Below are 17960 nucleotides of genomic sequence, written 5' to 3'. Positions count from 1 at the left end.
GAGGCATGGTTCTAAGGGTGGGTCCCCCTTCCTCCCAGAAACATGCTTGACAGTTGAAAGTGTGGTTCCAAATATGTCCACTTATTTGATTTTTACCCAATATATTGTTTTGCAGTGTACATGTCCTTGTCCCCATTTTACAGAGGAGCACATGGAAGTTAGGTGATCAGTCACACAGCTTGTTAGTGGTCAAGCCGAGCTCGGGTCTTTTTTTTTTTTTTTTTTTTTGAGATGGAGTCTCGCTCTGTCGCCCAGGCTGGAGTGCAGTGGCTGGATCTCAGCTCACTGCAAGCTCCGCCTCCGGGGTTTATGCCATTCTCCTGCCTTAGCCTCCCAAGTAGCTGGGACTACAGGTGCCCGCCACCTCGCCTGGCTAGTTTTTTGTATTTTTTAGTAGAGATGGGGGTTTCACCGTGTTAGCCAGGATGGTCTCGATCTCCTGACCTCATGATCCACCCGTCTCGGCCTCCCAGAGTGCTGGCATTACAGGCTTGAGCCGCCGCGCCCGGCTCAAGGTCTTTTTAAGAGCGGTAGACTTCTGGCCGGGCACGGTGACCTGTAATCCCAGCACTTTGGGAGGCTGAGGTGGGCAGATCACTTGAGGTCAGGAGTTCGAGACCAGCCTGGCCAACATGGTGAGACCCTGTTTCTACTAAAAATACAAAAAAAAAAATTAGGCAAGTGTGATGGCATGTGCCTGTAATCCCAGCTACTTGGGAGGCTGAGGCAGGAGAATTGCCTGAACCTGGGAGGCAGAGGTTGCAGTGAGCTGAGATCTTGACACTGCACTCCAGCCTGGGTGACAAAATCGAAACTCTGTCTCAAAAAAAAAAAAAAAAAAAAAGGAGCAATGGACTTCCTAGCTGCCTTCAGCAGCTTTTTCCAGAGTCCAGACATCCCCCAGGATGGCTACTTGGTCCTTACCAGGAGCTGTCCTGCTGAGCAGGGAGTTAGGCACGGGAAGCCTGGGAGAAGGACATGATGTCATCTGAAAACCCCTTGGCCCCTTCTCCACAGGCGAGTCTGTATCTGTCATCAAGCACACAGAGCCCGTTCCTGACCCCCGAGCTGTCAACCAGGACAAGAAGAACATGCTTTTCTCGGTGAGCAATCTGGGACCAGCTGTCACACGCTTAGTCAAGCCAGGTGCCCGGGTTGGAGAGAAACATGGCGGTGTGAGAAGAGATGGCGTGGGGGAATGCGGCATGAAGGTCACCTCTTGCCTGATTCCCTGCCTCCTCTTTCCCTTCCCAGGGCACCAACATTGCAGCTGGCAAGGCCTTGGGCATTGTGGCCACCACCGGCGTGAGCACTGAGATTGGGAAGATCCGAGACCAAATGGCTGCCACAGAACAGGACAAGACCCCTTTGCAGCAGAAGCTGGATGAGTTTGGGGAGCAGCTCTCCAAGGTCATCTCCCTCATCTGTGTGGCTGTCTGGCTCATCAACATTGGCCACTTCAATGACCCTGTCCATGGGGGCTCCTGGATCCGCGGGGCCATCTACTACTTTAAGATTGCTGTGGCCTTGGCTGTGGCTGCCATCCCCGAAGGTACGAAAACCTTTCTTTTCTCCTCCCATTTGCAATCCCATCTGCAAAGACTCCTTTTCTTTCTTTCTTTTTTTTCTTTTTTTCTTTTTTGTTTTTTGAGACAGAGTCTTGCTCTGTCACCCAGGCTGGAGTGCAGTGGTGCGATCTCGGCTCACTGTAAGCTCCGCCTCCCGGGTTCACGCCATTCTCCTGCCTCAGCCTCCCCAGCAGCTGGGACTACAGGCACACGCCACCACGCCTGGCTAATTTTTTTGTATTTTTAGTAGAGACGGGGTTCCACTGTGTTACCCAGGATGGTCTCAATCTCCTGACCTCGTGATCTGCCCGCCTTGGCCTCCCAAAGTGCTGGGATTACAGGCGTGGGCCACCGCGCCTGTTTTTTGTTTTGTTTTTTTTTTGAGATCAAGTCTCTCTCTGTCACCCAGGCTGGAGTGCAGTGGCGCAATCTCGGCTCAGTGCAACCTCTTCCTCCTGGGTTCAAGTGATTCTCCTGCCTCTGCCTCCCAAGTAGCTGGGATTACAGGTGCATGCCACCAGGCCCGGCTAATTTTTGTGTTTTCAGTAGAGACGGGGTTTCACCATGTTGGCCAGGCTGGTCTCGAACTCTGGGCTCAAGCAATCCACCTGCCTTGGCCTCTCAAAGTGCTGGGGTTACAGGCATGAGCCACCATGCCCGGCCCAAAGACCCCTTTTCCAAGTAAGGTAACATTTACAGGCTCCAGGGATTAGGATCTGGTATCTTTAGGGACCATTATTGTTTGTTTGTTTGTTTGTTTGTTTGTTTAATAGAAACAAGGTCTCACTCTTGTTGCCCAGGCTGGAGCATGGTATCACAATCATAACTCACTGTAATCTCAAACTCCTGGATTCAAACAATCCTCCTGTTCCAGCCTCCCAAGTAGCTGGTACCACAGGCAATCACTACCATGCCCAGCTAATTTTTAAATCTTATCAGAGGAGTCTCGCTGTGTTGCCCAGGTTGGTCTCAAACTCCTGGCCTCAAGTGATCCTCCCACCTCAGCCTCCCAAAGTGCTAGGATTACAGGTGTGCACCAGTAGTAGCTGGGGGCTACTATTTAGCAGACTACAGACCACACCCTCCCTCCCCTTGCAGGTTCCCTCACACCCTCCCTCCCTCCCCACAGGTCTTCCTGCAGTCATCACCACCTGCCTGGCCCTGGGTACCCGCCGGATGGCAAAGAAGAACGCCATTGTAAGGAGCTTGCCCTCCGTAGAGACCCTGGGCTGCACCTCTGTCATCTGTTCCGACAAGACAGGCACCCTCACCACCAACCAGATGTCTGTCTGCAAGGTCAGGAGCAGTGTGGGCAGCGCACTCAGTCAGAAGGCTGCCTGTGGGGGTAAAATGGGCCCTCCAAAGATAGAGGTCTGCCTTCATCACTGCTGGCTTCTCATCTGGGCCTGCAAAATGCTCAAAGGGCAGTAGAACACCATCCTGTCTGCCATGAAGGGGATCAGAGAGGACCCTTGTGTCCCAGCCAGACAGCTCACTCTGACAACCATCCATGCACCAGGCACTGCCACACATTGTCTCTCATCCCCCACAATAGCCCATTCAGAGGACGGTCTCATTAACTTCATCTTTTTTAATTAAAGAAAATTATTATGATTTTGAGACAGAGTCTCACTCTGTCACCCAGGCTGGAGTGCAGTGGTGTGATCTTGGCTCACTGCAACCTCTGCCTCCTGGGTTCAAGCGATTCACCTGCCTCAGCCTCCCTAGTAGCTGGGACTACAGGTGCCTGCTACCATGCCCGGCTAATTTTTTTGCATAGAGACAGGATTTGCCATGTTGGCCAGGCTGGTCCTAAACTCCTGGTCTAAGTGTTGTGCCCCCGTTGGCTTCCCAAAGTACTGGGATTATAGGTGTGAGCCACAGCACCCAGCCTAACTTCCTTTTTTAGAAGAGGAAAAAGGCTCAGAGATTACATGACTTCCCCCAAGATGCACAGTTAATAAGTAACAGAGTTGAGTTTCAAACTCAAGTCTGTGTGGCCCCAAAGCTTCTGCCTGTGAAGTGGATGGCTCTCCTGAATGGTCATTCATGACAGGGCCCGCCCAGCCTGCCAACACTGACCGTGAACAGCATTTCCTAAAGCGTGGCTCTTAATCTTTTCTGTGCCTCACACCCCTTTGCAGTTGAGGTCTTCTCAGTATAATATTTCAAATGCATATTAATAAAATAAAACAGGCCAGGCGCAATGGCTCACGCCTATAATCCCAACACTTTGGGAGGCCAAGGTGGGCAGATCACGAGGTCAGGAGTTCGAGATGAGCCTGGCCAACATGGTGAAACCCCATCTCTACTAAAAATACAAAAAGTAGCTGGGCATGGTGGTGTGTGCCTGTAATCCCAGCTACTGGGGAGGCTGAGGCAGGAAAATCGCTTGAACCCAGGAGGCAGAGGTTTCAGTGAGCCAAGATCGCTCCACTGCACTCCAGCCTGGGTGACAGAGTAAGACTCTGTCTTAAATAATAAAATGAAATGCAAAGAAATAAAATAAAATAAAACAGGCTGGGGGTGGTGGCTCACGCCTGTAATCTCTTTGGGAGGCCAAGGTGGGAGGATGGGGATCACTTGAGCCCCGAAGTTCGAGACCAGCCTAAGCAACATAGTGAGAGTCCATCTCTACAAAAAAAAAAAAAAAAAAATAGCCTGATGTGGTCGTGCGCACTTGTAGTCCTAGCTACTCAGGTGGCTGAGGCAGGAGAATCACTTGAACCCAGAGGATTGCTTGAGCCAGGAGGTCAAAGCTACAGTGAGCAGTGATCACACCACTGTACTCCAGCCTGCACAACAGAGCGAGACCCTCACACACACAAAAAAAAGTAAAATAAAATAGGGCCAGGTACAGTGGCTCATGCCTGTAATCCTAGCACTTAGGGAGGCTGAGGCAGAAGGATCGTTTGAGCCCAGGAGTTTTAGGCTAGCTTGGGCAACACAGTGAGACCACATCTTCTTAAAGATAAAATAGAAAATTAAAAAATAAATAAACAAAACAGGATTCTGGTTTTTTTGTTTTTGTTTTGATGGAGTCTCACTCTGTTACCCAGGCTGGAGTGCAGTGGCACAATCTCAGCTCACTGCAACCTCCACCTCCCAGGTTCAAGCAATTCTCCTTCCTCAGCCTCCCAAGTAGCTGGGACTATAGGCACACGCCACCACGCCCAGCTAATTTTTGTATTTCTAGTAGAGACGGGGTTTCGCCATGTTGACCAGGCTGGTCTCTAACTCCTGACCTCAAGTGATCTGCCTGCCTCGGCCTCCCAAAGTGCTGGTTTACAGGAGTGAGCCACTGCGTCTGGCCAGGATTCTGTTTTACAAAGACATAGGAGGCAGGGCACTGTAGCTCACGCCTGTAATCCCAGCACTTTGGGAGGCAGAGGCGGGCAGATCACAAGATCAGGAGATCGAGAACATCCTGGCTAACACGGTGAAACCCCGTCTCTACTAAAAATACAAACAATTAGCTGGGCGTGGTGGCAGGTGCCTGTAGTCCCAGCTACTTGGGAGGCTGAGGCAGGAGAATGGCGTGAACCTGGGAGGTGGAGCTTGCAGTGAGCCGAGATTGTGCCACCGCACTCCAGCCTGGGCAACAGACCAAGACTCCATCTAAAAAAAATAATAATAATACATAGGAAGCCAGGCACAGTGGCTCACGCCTGTAATCCCAGTACTTTGGGAGGCCAAGGTAGGTGGATCACCTGAGGTCAGAATTTCGAGAATAGCTTGTCCAACATGGCAAAACCCTGTCTCTACTAAAAATACAAAAATTAGCTGGGTGTGTTGGCAGATGCTTGTAGTCCCAGCTACTAAGGAGGCTGAGGCAGGAGAATCGCTTGAACCCAGGAGGTGGAGGTTACAGTGAGCTGAGATCACGCCATTGTACCCCAGCCTGGGCAACAAAAGCAAAGCTCCATCTCAAAAAAAAAAAAAGCCTAGGCACAGTGACTCACGCCTGTAATCCCAGCACTTTGGGAGGCCGAGGTGAGCAGATCACCTGAGGTCAGGAGTTCGAGACTAGCCTGACCAACGTGGAGAAACCCTGTCTCTACTAAAATACAAAATTAGCTGGGCGTGGTGGCACATGCCTGTAGTACCAGCTACTTGGGAGGCTGAGGCAGGAGAATCACTTGAACCTGGGAGGCCGAGGCGGTGAGCTGAGATCGTGCCATTGCACTCTAGCCTGGGCAACAAGAGCGAAACTCTGTCTCAAAAAAAAAAAAAAGTAGTCAGATGCGGTGGCTCACACTTGTAATCCTAGCACTTTGGGAGGCCAAGGCGGACGGATTACCTGAGGTCAGTTTGGTCAACATGGTGAAACCCTGTCTCTACTAAAAATACAAAAAATTAGCCGGGCATGGTGGTGGGCACCTGTAATCCCAGCTACTTGGGAGGCTGAGGCAGGAGAATCACTTGAACCCAGGAGGCGGAGGTTGCGGTGAGCTGAGATCGCACCACTGCACTCCAGCCTGGGCAACAGAGAGAGACTTTGTCTCAAATAACAATAATAATAATAATTAAAAAATGAAAATAACAAAGTAAAAAATATAAAAATACATATGAAAAATACATAGGGTTACAGAGGAAACCAATGATTGTGAAATATAGTTCTATCAAAATATTTTAAAAACAATTTTGTAATTTGGCAACATGCATGCTTCTTTATTAAGGCATTAAATAGGGAGTTCTCGCAGTGGGTCTAAGCACTATCATAATGTTGAAGCAGTGGTGAGCATAAATTATGCTATTTTGAGAGATCTGCAACAGCGGTAATGTGATAGGAGGAAAGTATCTGTGATTAAATTGGTGACAGTCACAGGTTTTGCTAATACTAATGTGGTCTGTTGACAACATGCATAACTGGAAGGAAATGTCAAATGTCAGCTTGAGAACAAGAAAAGCTGTCATTTTTTTCTTGGCTATCTCAGTTCTTGGGCTCCTTGAGGGGTCTTCCACTGACCTCAGGCCAAGAACCCCTGCCCTACACAGAGTTTTGTGGAAGACTACACCCATGAACTAGAAATTGCTGTTCTGAGAAGCGAGGGCTGTGTGGTCAGATCAGGGCAAGAAAGGCTGTAACCCTGGCTCCTGGGAGAGACCCGTAACGCCTGCTGGTATTTGAAAGCCTTAGAGGAGGCTGACTGTGTAAAGAAGACGGATTCTGCTTTGTTTAACCCAGAGGTTCCCAAGTTTTTTTCTGACCACAGAACTTTTTTGTCTTGGAACCCATCTTAACAATCTCTCTTCTCGGGAATGAAAAGCCCAGTCTCTGTTGCGTTTGCCCAGGGTTCAGGGCAGGCCACTCCTCCTGGGCACTGCGTTCTCCACATCCCTCTAATGCACAGGCCACAAAGCCAGACCACAGACTTGTGTGACTCGGCTCCTGTTGTGTTTCATAAAAATGAATGAATTCTCACACCTGTAATCCCAGCACTTTGGGAGGCCAAAGTGAGTGGATCACTTGAGGTCAGGATTTCAGGACCAGCCTGGCCAACATGGCGAAATTCTGTCTCTACTAAAAATACAAAAATTAACTGGGTGTGGTGGTGCTTGCCTGTACTCCCAACTGCTCTGGAGGCTGAGGCAGGAGAATCACTTGAACCCGGGAGGCGGTGGTTGCGGTGAGCCGAGATTGCACCAGCCTGGTCAGCAAGAGTGAAACTGCATCTCAAGAAAAAAAAAAAGAATTGCCCATATTTTTGAAAGTCAAGAGGCTGGGCATGGTGGTTGCCTGTACTCCCAGCATCATGGTGGGTACCTGTACTTCCAGCACTTTGGGAGGCCAAGGCAGGAAGATCACTTGAGCCCAGGAGTTCAAAACCAGCCTGGGCAACATAGTGAGACCAAATTTCTACCAAAAAAAAAAGAGAGACCGAGAGAGACAGGCATGGTGGCATGTGCCTGTGGCCCCAACTACTTGGGTAGGCTGAGGTGGGAGGATCACTTGAGCCTGGGAGGTCGAGGCTGCAATGAGCTATGATCACACCACTGTATTCTAGCCTGGGCAACAGAGCAAGAACCTGTCTCAAAAAAAAAAAAGAAAGAAAGAAAGAAAAAGTCAAGAGATTTCACAGGAAGATAACCTGATTTTCTAGCTCTTCCTGCAAAACTGGAAGATCTGGCCACATGCAGCTGGAGCTATAGACGGTCCAGGTGCCAACAGGTCGGCCGTTTGCCACAGTCCCTACCACACCTTATTGTGTTCCATCTTATTTTATTAACTGATCTACAGAAGCTCCAGCATAGCTTGCAGTCACTCTTGTTTGTGTGTGTGCGTGTGTTTTATTTTTTATTATTATTATTATTTTTTTGAGAGTTTGGCTCTTGTTGCCAGGCTGGAGTACAATGGCACGATCCTGGCTGACTGTAACCTCTGCCTCCCGGCTTCGAACGATTCTCCTGCTTCAGCCTCCAGAGTAGCTGGGATTACAGGCGCGTGCCACCGTGCCTGGCTAATTTTTGTATTTTTAGTAGAGACAGGGTTTCACCATGTTGGCCAGGATGGTCTTGAACTCCTGCCAGGTGATCCACCTGCCTCAGCCTCCTAAAGTGCTGTGATTACAGGTGTGAGCCACCTCGCCCAGCCTCAGTAACGATTGTTTTAAGGCTTTGATGGAGAATGATTGCAACAGCTTGGTGGGAAGTGGGTAGGGTATACGGGGGGTGGGGGACAGGGAGGGGTGAGTAGGAGGGTGGGAGGGTAGGTGTTGGCAGCGCAGGCCTCCTTTGATGCAGGCGCCCACCTCGGGATGGGGAGAGGTGGACATCTGTGTGCCTGCCCTTCTCCCTTGCAGATGTTTATCATTGATAAGGTGGATGGGGACATCTGCCTCCTGAATGAGTTCTCCATCACCGGCTCCACTTACGCTCCAGAGGGAGAGGTGTAAGTCACCCAGGCAACTTCTCCCCAGCTCCTCACGCCCCTCCCCACACCCCCTTTCTCCCTGGGACCCTCCATGTGGTTTTGCTTTCCTTTCACTCTCCCCTTCCTCCCTGACCTTGTTCTCTCCTGATATCCAAGTTGGCTCTCCCTACTGTCCTTCCTGACCCTCGGCTGCCTGCTCTTCCTGTGCGCTCTCTGCATCTCATTCCCTGTTCTCCACTGTCTCTGTCCCTTCCTCCTCCGACCCTGCTGCCAGCTTGAAGAATGATAAGCCAGTCCGGCCAGGGCAGTATGACGGGCTGGTGGAGCTGGCCACCATCTGTGCCCTCTGCAATGACTCCTCCTTGGACTTCAACGAGGTAACCTCTCCTTCCCCTTCCAGTTGGCTCAGAGTCTGAGCCTCCTCTGAAGGCCAGGAGGAAAGGGTTGGAGGAAGGGGACCCAGTACACCCAGTCCTCTGCCAGCATGCAAGGGAGGCAGTGGCTTGCTTCCTTCTTACACTAGGTGGAAGGTGGGTGTGACAGGTGGGAGCCTGGGGCACCTACTTCCTCTTCCTCCTCTGCCCATCTCAGGCCAAAGGTGTCTATGAGAAGGTTGGCGAGGCCACCGAGACAGCACTCACCACCCTGGTGGAGAAGATGAATGTATTCAACACAGATGTGAGAAGCCTCTCGAAGGTGGAGAGAGCCAACGCCTGCAACTCGGTGAGCCTGCAGAGCCCCTGCCACAGGGCCATCTCCACTCTATGCTGCACAGACCAGAGGAAGGCAGAGGCCCTGGTTGGACTGGGTAGAGCCTAGTGCCTGTGCTGGGACCCCACCCAGGCAGTGGACGGCCCCCCGCAGCTTCTCCGCAGGCTGATGTGGGTGGGACCCATTGTCCCTGGGGCTGCCTGGCAGCTATGCCCTTGATGGATCTATGATCACTTCTGCCTGCTGTGTCCTGAGTTGAAGTGGACAAAGCTGGACACGGAAACTACAAGGGACCCATCCAGGAGCAGCCCCAACTTCATCTGTTATCCCTTTGTTTCTAGAAGCACACTTGCTTTCAGCAGATCATGAGTCCTGACTTAGGATTTAGGAAATGTGGCTGCTGCACCTACAGGGAAAGCCTTTCCTTGCCCAGATGAACTCAGCCACTTCTGGGACTGTCACTCCCAGTTATTGCTATTGATACTTGCTGAACGTCTCCATTAAGCGCCTCTCTCTGGTGAATTATATTCCCCACATTTCTCTCTTTCTCTCTTTTTTTGTATGTACAAAATGCTCATTGCTACTTTATTTAATATAACAAAAAAGCAGGTGAGACACAGAGACTCACGCCTGTAGTTCCAGCGTTCTGGGAGGCTGAGGTGGGAGGATCACTTGACCCCAGGAGTTCAAAACTGGCCTAGGCAACATAGTGAGACCCCATCTCTACAAAAAAAAAAAAAAAAAAAAAAAAAAGGGCCAGGCGCGGTGGCTCATGCCTGTAATCCCAGCACTTTGGGAGGCCGAGGCGGGCGGATCACGAGGTCAGGAGATCGAGACCATCCTGGCTAACACGGTGAAACCCCATGTCTACTAAAAATACAAAAATTATCTGGGCATGGTGTCAGGTGCCTGCAGTCCCAGCTACTCAGGAGGCTGAGGCAGGAGAATGGCGTGAACCCGGGAGGCGGAGCTTGCAGTGAGCTGAGATTGCGCCCCTGCGCTCCAGCCTGGGCAACAGAGCGAGACTCCGTCTCAAAAAAAAAAAAAAATGATAAAGAAAGAAAAAAATTAGTTGGGTGTGGTGGTGCAAAACTGTCCACTAGCTACTAGGAAGGCTAAGGTGCAAGGACTGCTTGAGCCTAGGAGGTCAAGGCTATAGTGAGCAGTGATTGCACCACTGCACTGCAGCCTGGGCAACAGAGGGAGACCCTGTCTTAAAAATAAACAAACAAACTGAAAACAACTTAAATACCTATCAATAGAGGATTAATTTTAAAAATTTATAAATTATAATGCAAACATAAATTTTTATTTATTTATTTTTGAGATGGGGTCTTGGCCTGTCGCCCAGGCTGGAGTGCAATGGCTATTCATAGGTGTGATCATAGCGCACTGCGGCCTTTAACTCCTGGCCTCAAGTGGTCCTCCTGCCTCAGCCTTTCAAGTAGATGAAGCTATAGGCATGCACCACTTCTCCTGGCTATTGATTTTCTGTTCCTTTTATTTTTGTTTTGTTTTTTGGAGAAGTATCCATGATACATTTTGTGAAAAAGGCTTTCATTCTTTTTGTTTGTCTGTTTTGAGACAGTCTTGCTCTGTCACCCATTCTGGAGTACAGTGGCACGATCTCAGCTCACCACAACCTCCGCCTCCCAGGTTCAAGCAATTTTCCCGCCTCAGCCTCCCTAGTAGCTGGAATTACAGATGCAAGCCACCACGCCCAGCTAACTTTTTGTATTTTAGTAGAGATGAGGTTATTTTTTTTGAGACAGAGTCTTTCTCCTTTGCCCAGGCCGAAGTGCAGTAGAGCGATCTCGGCTCACCGCAACCTCCGCCTCCCAGGTTCAAGCAATTCTCTTGCCTCAGCCTCCTGAGTAGCTAGAATTACAGGCATGCACCACCACACCCAATTAGTTTTTGTATTTTTAGTAGAGATGGGGTTTCACCATGTTGGTCAGGCTGGTCTCAAACTCTTGACCTCATGATCCTCCTGCCTCAGCCTCCCAAAGTGCTGGAATTACAGGTGTGAGCCACTGCACCGGGCCTTCATTTTTTTTTTTTTTTTTTTTTTTTGAGACAGAGTTTCGCTGTTGTTGCCCAGGCTGGAGTGCAATGGTGTGATCTCGGCTCACCGAAATCTCCGCCTCCCAGGTTCAAGTGATTCTCCTGCCTCAGCCTCCCGAGTAGCTGTGATTACAGGCATGTGCCACCACGCCCAGCTAATTTTGTATTTTTAGTAGAGACGGGGGTTCTCCATGTTGGTCAGGTTGGTCTACTACTAAAAAATACAAAAATTAGCTGGACGTGGTGGCGTGTGCCTAAAATCCCAGCTACTCAGGGGGCTAAGGCAGGAGAATGGCTCGAACCTGGGAGGCAGAGGTTGTAGTGAGCCAAGATTGCACCACTGCACTCCAGCCTGAGCAACAGAGCAAGACTCCATCTCAATATAAATAAATAAAAATTAATTCAAATTAAATAATATACAGAGCGCCTCCAATGCTCCACAGCAATTGCTCAGTTGTACCAATTGTACAGTGCAGATCACAGAACATTTCTATCATTACTGAAAGTTATAGGGCCAGGTGTGGTGGTTCATGCCTGTAATCCCAATGCTTTGGGAGGCCAAGGCAAGAGGATTGCTTGAGGTCAGGAGTGAAACCAGGCTGGACAACATAGGGAGACTCTATCTTTAAAACACTTTTTAAAAATTAGCCTGGAGTGGTGGCATACACCTGTGGTCCCAGCTACTCAGCTGACTGGGAGGCTGAGGCAGGAGGATTGCCAGAGCCAAGGCTGCAGTGGGCCATGATCACGTCACTGTACTTCAGCCTGGGAGACAGCGCAAGACCCTGTCTCTAAAGAAAAAATAAGTAAATAAAAATAAACAATGAAAGTTTTTTTTCTTTTATTTGAGACGGAGTCTTGCTTTGTCACACAGGCTGGAGTGCAATGGCGCGATCTTGGCTCACTGAAACCTGTGCCCGGCTAATTTTTGTATTTTTAGTAGAGACGGGGTTTCACCATGTTGGCCAGGCTGGTCTCGAACTCCTGACCTCAAGTGATTCACCCACCTCAGCCTCCCAAAGTGCTGGGATTACAGGCATGAGCTACCGCACCTGGCCAATAATGAAAGTTCTATGGGACAGTGCCACAATAGGCCATCCTGTTTCTCCTGTGCTTTAACCTGGGACCCTGAAGCACCATGGCAACACTAGCCTTGGGATTTTCTCCTTTTGTGCTGTAGGGACCAGACTTAGCGTTTGTCTCAGCCTTAGCTTGGGGTCTGCTCTGACCTCCAGATTCTTTTTAACCGTTTTTAAGAGACCTGGTCTCCCCTCCCTGTCTCCTCTCCAGGTGATCCGCCAGCTAATGAAGAAGGAATTCACCCTGGAGTTCTCCCGAGACAGGAAGTCCATGTCTGTCTATTGCTCCCCAGCCAAATCTTCCCGGGCTGCTGTGGGCAACAAGATGTTTGTCAAGGTCAGAAATTAGAATGCGCCTCAGCCCCCTCTTCTTCCTACTCCTGGCCCCTGTCACTGTGCCCTGGAAGGAAAGTGGTGGTCTCTGAATGCTGTTCTGGTATCCTAGGGTGCCCCCGAGGGCGTCATCGACCGCTGTAACTATGTGCGAGTTGGCACCACCCGGGTGCCACTGACGGGGCCAGTGAAGGAGAAGATCATGGCAGTGATCAAGGAGTGGGGCACTGGCCGGGACACCCTGCGCTGCTTGGCCCTGGCCACAAGGGACACCCCCCCGAAGCGAGAGGAAATGATCCTGGATGATTCTGCCAGGTTCCTAGAATATGAGGTAAGCAGCTGGGAGCCTCCCACTCTCATGAAGCTGGTGAAGGGCCGGGCCCCAGCCGTCCACTCACAGCTCCACCACCCGGCTCATTTCCTACCTTGTCAGTCAAGTCGATGGCTCCTTAGTGCAGGCCATGGAATCACAGGACACTAGAGTTTCAAAGAACCTTGGAAGGCCCAGGTGCAATGGCTCACGCCTGTAATCTCAGCACTTTGGGAAGCTGAGGTGGGAACAGCACTTGAGCCCAGGAGTTCAAGACCAGCCTGGACAATGAAGTGAGACTCCATCTCTATAAAAAAAAAAATTTTTTTTAATTAGCTGGTTAAATTCATGGGGGTCTGAGTAAAAAGTAAAATACATTTTTAAAAATGTTAAAAGAAAAGAGATGAACTGGACATGGTGACACACACCTGTAGTCCCAGCTACTGGGGAGCCTGAGGTGGGAGGATCACTTGAGCCCAGGAGGTGGAGGCTGCAGTGAGCCATGATTACACCACTGCACTCCAGCCTGCATGACAAACAAGGCCCTGTCTCTAAAAACAAAATACAAAAAAACACACACACACACAAAAAGAGAGAATGAACCTTGGGAATCGTCTAGCCCAGTGTTACTCTAATTGTGATCTGCGCTCGGTGACAAGGTGAGCCACTGGAACCAGAACATGAGCCAATGCCACTGAGCACATAGGGGGTTCAGCTATTGTGTTTTCTGTAGCGAGACTGTCTTGAGGCAATTGATCTGTGTTCTGGCAAAGACTCCTTACTTGTACTGGACCAGCACCCAGAACAGCACTAGTCCCTCCTTTCATTTTATACAGGGGATTTCTTTTTTTTTTTTTTTTGAGACAGAGTCTTGCTCTGTCGCCCAGGCTGGAGTGCAGTGGCGCGATCTCGGCTCACTGCAAGCTCCGCCTCCCGGGTTCACACCATTCTCCTGCCTCAGCCTCCTGAGTAGCTGGGACTACAGGCGCCCACCACCGCGCCCGGCTAATTTTTTGTATTTTTAGTAGAGACAGGGTTTCACCGTGGTCTCGATCTCCTGACCTTGTGATCCGCCCGCCTCGGCCTCCCAAAGTGCTGGGATTACAGGCGTGAGCCACCGCGCCCGGCCGGATTTCTTTTAAGTTGTGGGTCACATAGTGGCACTGCCAAAAGCAGAAAGCAGTACCTCACTTCCAGTTCACATTCTTTCTATGAAAGACACATTGGCCGGGCGCGGTGGCTCAAGCCTGTAATCCCAGCACTTTGGGAGGCCGAGACGGGCGGATCACGAGGTCAGGAGATCGAGACCATCCTGGCTAACACGGTGAAACCCCATCTCTACTAAAAAATACAAAAAACTAGCCGGGCGAGGTGGCGGGCGCCTGTAGTCCCAACTACTCGGGAGGCTGAGGCAGGAGAATGGCGTAAACCCAGGAGGCGGAGCTTGCAGTGAGCTGAGATCCGGCCACTGCACTCCAGCCTGGGCGACAGAGCAAGACTCCGTCTCCAAAAAAAAAAAAAAAAAAAAAAAAAAAAAGAAAGACACATTTTGGCTGGGTGTGGTGGCTCATGTCTGTAATCCCAGCATTTTGGGAGGCCAAGACAGGCAGATCACAAGGTCAGGAGTTTGAGACCAGCCTGGCCAATAGGGTGAAACTCCGTCTCTACTAAAAATACAAAAATTAGCCAGGCATGGTGGTGGGCACCTGTAATCCCCGCTACTCCAGAGGCTGAGGCAGGAGAATCGCTTGAACCTAGGAGGCGGAGGTTGCAGTGTACAGAGATCGCACCACTGCACTCCAGCCTGGGCAACAGAGCGAGACTCCATCCTGAAAAAAAAAGACACAATTTGGGGGCCACGTATCAGGGCTCACACCTATAATGCCAGCACTTTGGGAGGCCAAGGCCAGCAGATCACTTGAGGTCAGGAATTTGAGACCAACCTGGCCAACATGGTAAAACCAGGTCTCTACTATAAAATAAAAAAATTAGCCAGGCATGGTGGTGCGCACTTGTAATCCCAGCTACTCAGGAGGCTGAGGCAGAGAATCGCTTGAACTCGGGAGGCAGAGGTTGCAGTGAGCTGAGATCATGCCATTGCCATTGCACTCCAGCCTGGGTGACAGAACAAGAGTCCATCTCAAAAACCAAAAAAGAAAAAAAGAAAAAAAGGAAAGAGACACAATTTGGGCTGGGCATGGTAGCTTATGCCTGTAATCCCAGCACACTGGGAGGCTGAGGCCAAAGGATCTATTGCGCCCAGGAGTGTGAGACCAGCCTGGGCAACATAGCAAGATCCTTTCTCTACTAAAAAAAAAAAAAAAAAAAAAATTAGCTGGACACAGTGGTGCATGCCTGTAGTCCCAGCTACTTGGGAGGGTGAGGTAGGAGGATCGCTTGAGCCCAGTAGATTGAGGCTGCAGCGAGCTATGATCACTCTGTTGCACCACTGCACTCCAGTCTGAGACAGAGCAATACCCTGTCTCTAAAAAAAAAAAAAAAAAAAGGTATGATCTGGACCCATGATGGGCCTGGCACCATCAGCACCCGCAGGTGCTTAGATGAATGAGACATTTCCTGCCTCTGCTCTTCCAAGGCCCCACTGAGGTCTGACACCAGGCCCTGAGGCTGCAAGTCTAGGGTTCAGTCTTCCCGCCCCCCACCACCACTTCCTGACCTTTCACCCCATCCCCACCCGCTACCAGCTTCCTCTAGGGGAGTTTTCCAGATCCCCATCTGACCGGTGGCTCTCTGCTGTATCTCCCCAGACGGACCTGACATTCGTGGGTGTGGTGGGCATGCTGGACCCTCCACGCAAGGAGGTCATGGGCTCCATCCAGCTGTGCCGTGATGCTGGGATCCGGGTGATCATGATCACTGGGGACAACAAGGGCACAGCCATTGCCATCTGCCGGCGAATTGGCATCTTTGGGGAGAACGAGGAGGTGGCCGATCGTGCCTACACCGGCCGAGAGTTCGATGACCTACCTCTGCCTGAACAGCGGGAAGCCTGCCGACGTGCCTGCTGCTTCGCCCGCGTGGAGCCCTCACACAAGTCCAAGATTGTGGAGTATCTGCAGTCCTTCGATGAGATCACAGCCATGGTGAGAGGCCCCAGGTGGCTGGGCCTTAGTGTTCATGGAGATGACCAGATGACTGTGCTGGGGAGAGTGGGGCCCAGGGCAGGAGGGCCCTGGTAAGATGCAAGAAGGGTGGGGATTCAGATCCTGAAGGAAGAGTCTAAAGAAGGATATGTGGGCTGGGCCTGTAATCCTAGCACTTTGGGAGGCTGAGGTGGGCAGATCACTTGAGGTCAGGAGTTCGAGACCAGCCTTGGCAACATAGCAAGACCTCATCTCTACTAAAACAAAATTTTAAAAATAAATTTAGCCTCACAGTGGCACATGTTTGTGGTCCTAGCTACTTGGGAGCCTGAGGTGGGAGGATCACTTGAGCACTGTAGTTTGAGGGTGCAGTGAGCTATGACTACACTACTGAACTTCAGCCTAGGCAGCAGAGTGAGACCCTCTCTCAAAAAAAAAAAAAAAAAAAAAATGAAGGCCGGGCGCAGTGGCTCAAGCCTGTAATCCCAGCACTTTGGGAGACCGAGACAGGTGGATCACGAGATCAGGAGATCGAGACCATCCTGGCTAACACGGTGAAACCCTATCTCTACTAAAAATACAAAAAATTAGCCAGGCGTGGTGGCGGGCGCCTGTAGTCCCAGCTATTCGGCAGGCTGAGGCAGGAGAATGGCATGAACCTGGGAGGCGGAGCTTGCAGTGAGCCGAGATTGCGCCACTGCACTCCAGCCTAGACATCAGAGCAACACTCCATCTCAAAAAGAAAAAAAAAAAAAAGCCAGGCACAGCGGCTCACGCCTGTAATCCCAGAATTTAAGGAGGCTGAGGCAGGCAGATCACCTGAGGTAAGGAGTTTGAGACCAACCTGGCCCAACATGGCAAGACCCCATCTCTACCAAAAAATACAAAAATTGGCCGTGCGTGGTAGCATGTGTCTGTAGTCCAGTTACTCGGGAGGCTGAGACAAGAGAACTGCTTGAACCTGGGAGGCGGAGTTTGCAGTGAGCCGAGATTGTGCCACTCCATTCCAGCCTGGGTGACAGAGTGAGACTCAGTCTCAAAAAAAAAAAAAAAAAAGTATGCCAATTTTTGTTCTAAACTGAGCTTTTGGCCAGGTGTGGTGGCTCATGCCTGTAATCCCAATACTTTGGGAGGTTGAGGCAGGAAGACTGCTTGAACCCAGGAGTTCGAGACCAGCCTGGGCAACACAGTGAGACCTCATCCCTAAAATAAAAACTTTTTTAAAAAGGAGGGATGTGGGAAGGTGCCCTAAGCCCACCTCCTCCTCCTCCCTCAGACAGGTGATGGTGTCAATGACGCCCCTGCCCTGAAGAAGGCCGAGATTGGCATTGCCATGGGATCTGGCACCGCTGTGGCCAAGACTGCCTCTGAGATGGTGCTGGCCGACGACAACTTCTCCACCATCGTAGCTGCTGTGGAGGAGGGCCGCGCCATCTATAACAACATGAAGCAGTTCATCCGCTACCTCATTTCCTCCAACGTGGGCGAGGTGGTCTGGTGAGCAGCTGGGTGGGCGTCCAGGAGGAAGCCGGGGTCAGGGTGGGGTGGCTGCAAGTCTGGGAGGCAGGACAGAGATGTGACCACCTCCTTCCCGCAGCATCTTCCTGACTGCTGCCCTGGGGCTGCCCGAGGCCCTGATCCCGGTGCAACTGCTGTGGGTGAACTTGGTGACTGACGGGCTCCCAGCCACAGCCCTGGGCTTCAACCCACCAGACCTGGACATCATGGACCGCCCCCCGAGGAGCCCCAAGGAGCCTCTCATCAGTGGCTGGCTCTTCTTCCGCTACATGGCAATCGGGGGTGAGCTGGGGGGGTTCCTTGATCCTCCCCACCCCTTGGGACTAACCCCCTCTCTGGGACACCAGCTTCCCCACACAGGTGCTGAGAGGGTCTTCTTCCTTGGCCAGCCTGTCCATG

General features: G+C 50.9%; 1 protein-coding gene and 1 long non-coding RNA gene across 3 annotated transcripts in view; one reads left to right on the top strand and one right to left on the bottom strand.

Annotated features, from left to right (window-relative positions):
- The window catches only part of ATP2A1 (ATPase sarcoplasmic/endoplasmic reticulum Ca2+ transporting 1), a 28090-nt gene that overhangs the window by 8339 nt on the left and 1791 nt on the right, over positions 1-17960 (top strand). For both annotated transcript variants that reach the window (XM_007988860.3, XM_007988879.3), the window contains exons 7-17: positions 1018-1103; positions 1255-1552; positions 2698-2864; positions 8372-8460; positions 8717-8819; positions 9034-9165; positions 12508-12633; positions 12742-12960; positions 15708-16043; positions 17320-17540; positions 17641-17843. In XM_007988860.3, the coding sequence (XP_007987051.1) occupies positions 1018-1103; positions 1255-1552; positions 2698-2864; positions 8372-8460; positions 8717-8819; positions 9034-9165; positions 12508-12633; positions 12742-12960; positions 15708-16043; positions 17320-17540; positions 17641-17843 (1980 nt within the window). The remainder of the gene's footprint in view (positions 1-1017; positions 1104-1254; positions 1553-2697; positions 2865-8371; positions 8461-8716; positions 8820-9033; positions 9166-12507; positions 12634-12741; positions 12961-15707; positions 16044-17319; positions 17541-17640; positions 17844-17960) is intronic.
- Positions 13061-16023, bottom strand: LOC140711665 (uncharacterized). The gene is made up of 4 exons (XR_012092939.1): positions 15928-16023; positions 15714-15816; positions 13368-13490; positions 13061-13246 (listed from the first exon to the last, which is right to left on the bottom strand). It is a non-coding gene; the product is annotated as an uncharacterized lncRNA (long non-coding RNA).

This window comes from Chlorocebus sabaeus, chromosome 5, assembly GCF_047675955.1.
Source record: "Chlorocebus sabaeus isolate Y175 chromosome 5, mChlSab1.0.hap1, whole genome shotgun sequence".
NCBI lineage: Eukaryota > Metazoa > Chordata > Mammalia > Primates > Cercopithecidae > Chlorocebus > Chlorocebus sabaeus.
The sequence above is the reverse complement of the archived record's forward strand: the minus strand, read 5'-3'. Positions and strand labels throughout refer to the sequence as shown.